The following is a 3,536-nucleotide window of genomic DNA, read 5'->3' on the forward strand; positions in this document are numbered from 1 at the left end:
GACCACAAGGTCCGGCTGCTCGGGCCCGCTGGCCAGCCTGGCGTAGCCTCCCATGGACCTTCTGCTGGCAGCTTTTCCAAAGACCTCCCAACCCCACAGATGGCTGAGCCTGGCAGTCCTGCTCTGCCCCGCAGCAGGTCTCACAGAATCCCAGCATGGCAGGGGTTGGCAGGGCCCTCGGGAGCTCACCCAGTGCCACCCCCCTGCCCAAGCAGGCTCAAGACCACCTCCCTGGGCAGCCCCTTCCAGAGCCTGACAGCCCTTGCAGGGAAGAAGTTTTTCTTAATGTCCAACCTAAACCTGCCCTGGCACAACTTCAAACTATTCCCTTGATGGAGCAAGCGAGCTTGCAGAAGCCCTGCTTGGGCAGCCCAAGAGGCAGCACACCTCCTGGCCTGCCAAAGCCCCGCTCGGAGCAAGAAGAATGAGGTGAGACCACAAGGTACGGCTGCTCGGGCCCGCTGGCCAGCCTGGCGTAGCCTCCCATGGACCTTCTGCTGGCAGCTTTTCCAAAGACCTCCCAACCCCACAGATGGCTGAGCCTGGCAGTCCTCCTCTGCCCCGCAGCAGGTCTCACAGAATCCCAGACTGGCAAGGGTTGGCAGGGCCCTCGGGAGCTCACCCAGTGCCACCCCCCTGCCCAAGCAGGCTCACCCAGAGCAGGGGGCACAGGACAGCGGCCAGGCGGGGGTTGAAGATCTCCAGAGAAGGAGACTCCACAGCCCCCCTGGGCAGCCTGGGCCAGGGCTCGGGTACCCTCAGAGTCAACAAGTTCTTCCTCCCGTTCACCTGGAACCTCTTCTGCTTCAGGTTGTGCCCATGGCCCCTTGTCCTGGCGCTGGGCACCACTGGGAAGGGTCTCAACCCCGGCAGTGGGTGTGGAGGACACCGGGCACATTTTGAAGGGCACGCTGCACGCCCCTTTCCTAACGTGCGGAGGGAGGACAGGAGGTGGGAGGGGGCTGGGGCTAAGAGGTGATGTGGGATGGAGGGGGACAGACACACCTCGGCGTTGTTCCAGCACCTCCTGGGTGCCTGGGCTTGGTATTACCTGTCCGGTTGGCGGCAGGAGTGGGGCTGGTCTCAGAGGGGGCAACGGAGGAGATGTTGGTGGGAGCAGCAGAGCAGCAGATGGAGAAACACGGTGGGCTGAAGCAGGCCAGCACGCTGTGGCCGGGTAAGCTGAAGGCTAAGTCACGCGCGAGCCCCAGGGCCTCCCAGCATGAAGCCAGCACAGGGGCAGCAAGCCCCTGGCACGGAGGAGCAGCCACGTACTTGACCCCGCACCACAACCCATCACCGGCCGCGTCTGCTGGGCCCCCCCGCCCCGCTGCGACCTACCATGGTGCGGGGGGGCCCTGCCGCTGGCTCCGTCCGACGCAGCTGTGGATCGCACCGTCTGCGTTTTATCGAAGTTCTGGCTTGACCTGAAATGCGGGAAAAGAGGGTGAAACCCTCTACCACGGGGGACAACGGCGTCGCTGGTACGGGAAGAGAGAAGCGGCTGTAGCGGTGAGGGGGGGCGATGGGAGCCGGTACATGGAGCAAGAGCAGATGTGGAGAGCGCAAGGGTGAGGAGGATCACAGGCTGGAGCGGTTTGGGAAAGGAAAGATGGGAGAGAAGCTCGTGGGCCATGAAGACAGCCAGGAGAGCTGCGAAATGCCGCAGCGTGGCAGTCCCGTGTCCGCAGGGACAAGTCCCAGCTGGCTCAGGGGACACCAGCAATGCCCCCTGGATGCTCGCTGGGGAGCAGGGTGTACTCGGTGGCCTTGATTTCCAACAGTGATCTCTGGGGTGGATTTATGTGCTTGGGTCTCAACACGCGAGGCCGTCACGGGCTCCAAGCGCTCACCATTCCCTAAAGGAGATGGTCCTTACCTCCTGGAGCCAGACCATTCCTCATCTTCTTGTTGAGGAATACACGCAATCCCACCCAGCTTCATCCCACGTCATTTGGGGGGTTTCACTGAAGGTACCAAGACCCGAGCTGCGGACACCGCAGGCACCTCCCGAGGGTAGGGCCGATGTGAAAGAGCAGGAGCCGCCGCCTCGCGCTGGTTTTCCCCCATAGCTGCGCAAGGAGCCCAGACCAACGCCACAGAGATACGGGATAAACCAAGGCTCTTGCCTTCACGCAGCTGCCCACCAAGCAGAAATTCTTCCTGAGCTCCTAACAAGGGCGTTCGAGATTTTCCCTGTCCAGACCTTGCCCGGGCATCGGAGCAGTTCGGTTTTATCTGTCCCACATTTTGCTTGTCCTGTACTCTTGCCTTGCCTGTCCCCTCAGAATCATAGAGTGTTTTGGGTGGGAAGGGACCCCCAGAGGTCACCCAGCCCAACCCCCCTGCAGGGAGCAGGGACACCTTGAACCACATCAGGTTGCTCACAGCCCTGGCCAACCTGGCCTGGAATGTTCCCAGGGATGGGGCCTCCACCCCCTCTCTGGGCAACCCCTGCCAGGGTTTCACCACCCTCATTGGAAAGAATTTCTTCCTTAGATCCAGTCTAAACCCACCCTGCTTCAGTTTAAACCCACCCCCCCCTTGTCCTGTCCCAGCTGGCCCTACTAAAAAGCTTGTCCCCCCCTTTCCTCTGGGCCCCCTTTAAGTACTCAGCATCGCTCCAGGTTCCTCACAGATAAGCGGAGCCTTCGCTTGTTGAGAGAAACCAAAACACCACGCTGTCACCGCAAGGCTCACCACATGCCTCGGTTTTTCTGGTGAAAGGAGACGCAGCGCCGGTCTCCTGGGGGGAACGTGGGCACCAGCCTCTGGAGCTAACCTTCATCCCAGCCAAAAACCTAGCCCTAGCCCTCCTCTTCCTCCACTGCCTCGTCAACACTTCCCATGCACGGCTTTATCTCCCATCCCACAGGCAATGGCTTTTTTACGAGCCTCCTGTGAAACACCCCGCTGCAGAGTCCTTACAAGCCCAAATGACCTGTGCCTTCCACCGCTCCTATGTTTTGTTCCGAGGGTGCTGAGGGCCAGGCAGGACCTGCTTTGCTTCGAAGGGAATTAATTAGCCGCAGCCCCGCGGATCCCATTAACTGAGCCGCTTCGCAGGTCTGTACTTAATGAGTAACTCAGCCGGCTTTCCCCGTGTCCATCCCTTTCCAAACATTCCCAGCGGCGATGGCTCATAAACAGACATCATTTAGGGTTTCTTCTGTCTTTTTGCACAGTGAACTGTCCTGTATTTGAGAGTGACCCTGCACAACAAGGCTACTCGCGTACGATGAGAGGGTAGGGACAGCTTTTGGGCTTATTCTTCCAAGTCTTCATCCTTTTTACATACTACCCCCACTCCTGTCAAACTGCTCTCACTCTAGGATGGCGTTTCTTTATTTAGCCTTTGATTAATTGGTTCTTCAATCTCCTAATCCTAATTTCCCCTTCCTGACGGGGTCTGTCATCCTTCCTCCCGGCAGCCCACTCGCTGCACTATGGAATCAATCATAGAATTGTTTGGGTTGGCAAAGCCCTTTAAGCTCCCCCAGCCCAACCGTTCCCCTACCCCTGCCATCCCACCCCCA

At 59.5% G+C, this 3,536-nt stretch overlaps 1 protein-coding gene across 1 annotated transcript in view; it reads right to left on the minus strand.

Annotated features, from left to right (window-relative positions):
- MYRF (myelin regulatory factor) overlaps positions 1 to 3,536 on the minus strand; it is a 67,588-nt gene that overhangs the window by 4,916 nt on the left and 59,136 nt on the right. Inside the window, exons 21-22 of the mRNA XM_035889676.1 lie at positions 1,319 to 1,427; positions 1,052 to 1,214 (exon numbers count right to left, since the gene is read on the minus strand). Of these exons, the coding sequence (XP_035745569.1) occupies positions 1,052 to 1,214; positions 1,319 to 1,427 (272 nt within the window). The remainder of the gene's footprint in view (positions 1 to 1,051; positions 1,215 to 1,318; positions 1,428 to 3,536) is intronic.

The sequence above is a fragment of the Egretta garzetta genome, unplaced genomic scaffold, assembly GCF_000687185.1.
Source record: "Egretta garzetta isolate BGI_Z169 unplaced genomic scaffold, ASM68718v1 scaffold300, whole genome shotgun sequence".
Lineage (NCBI taxonomy): Eukaryota > Metazoa > Chordata > Aves > Pelecaniformes > Ardeidae > Egretta > Egretta garzetta.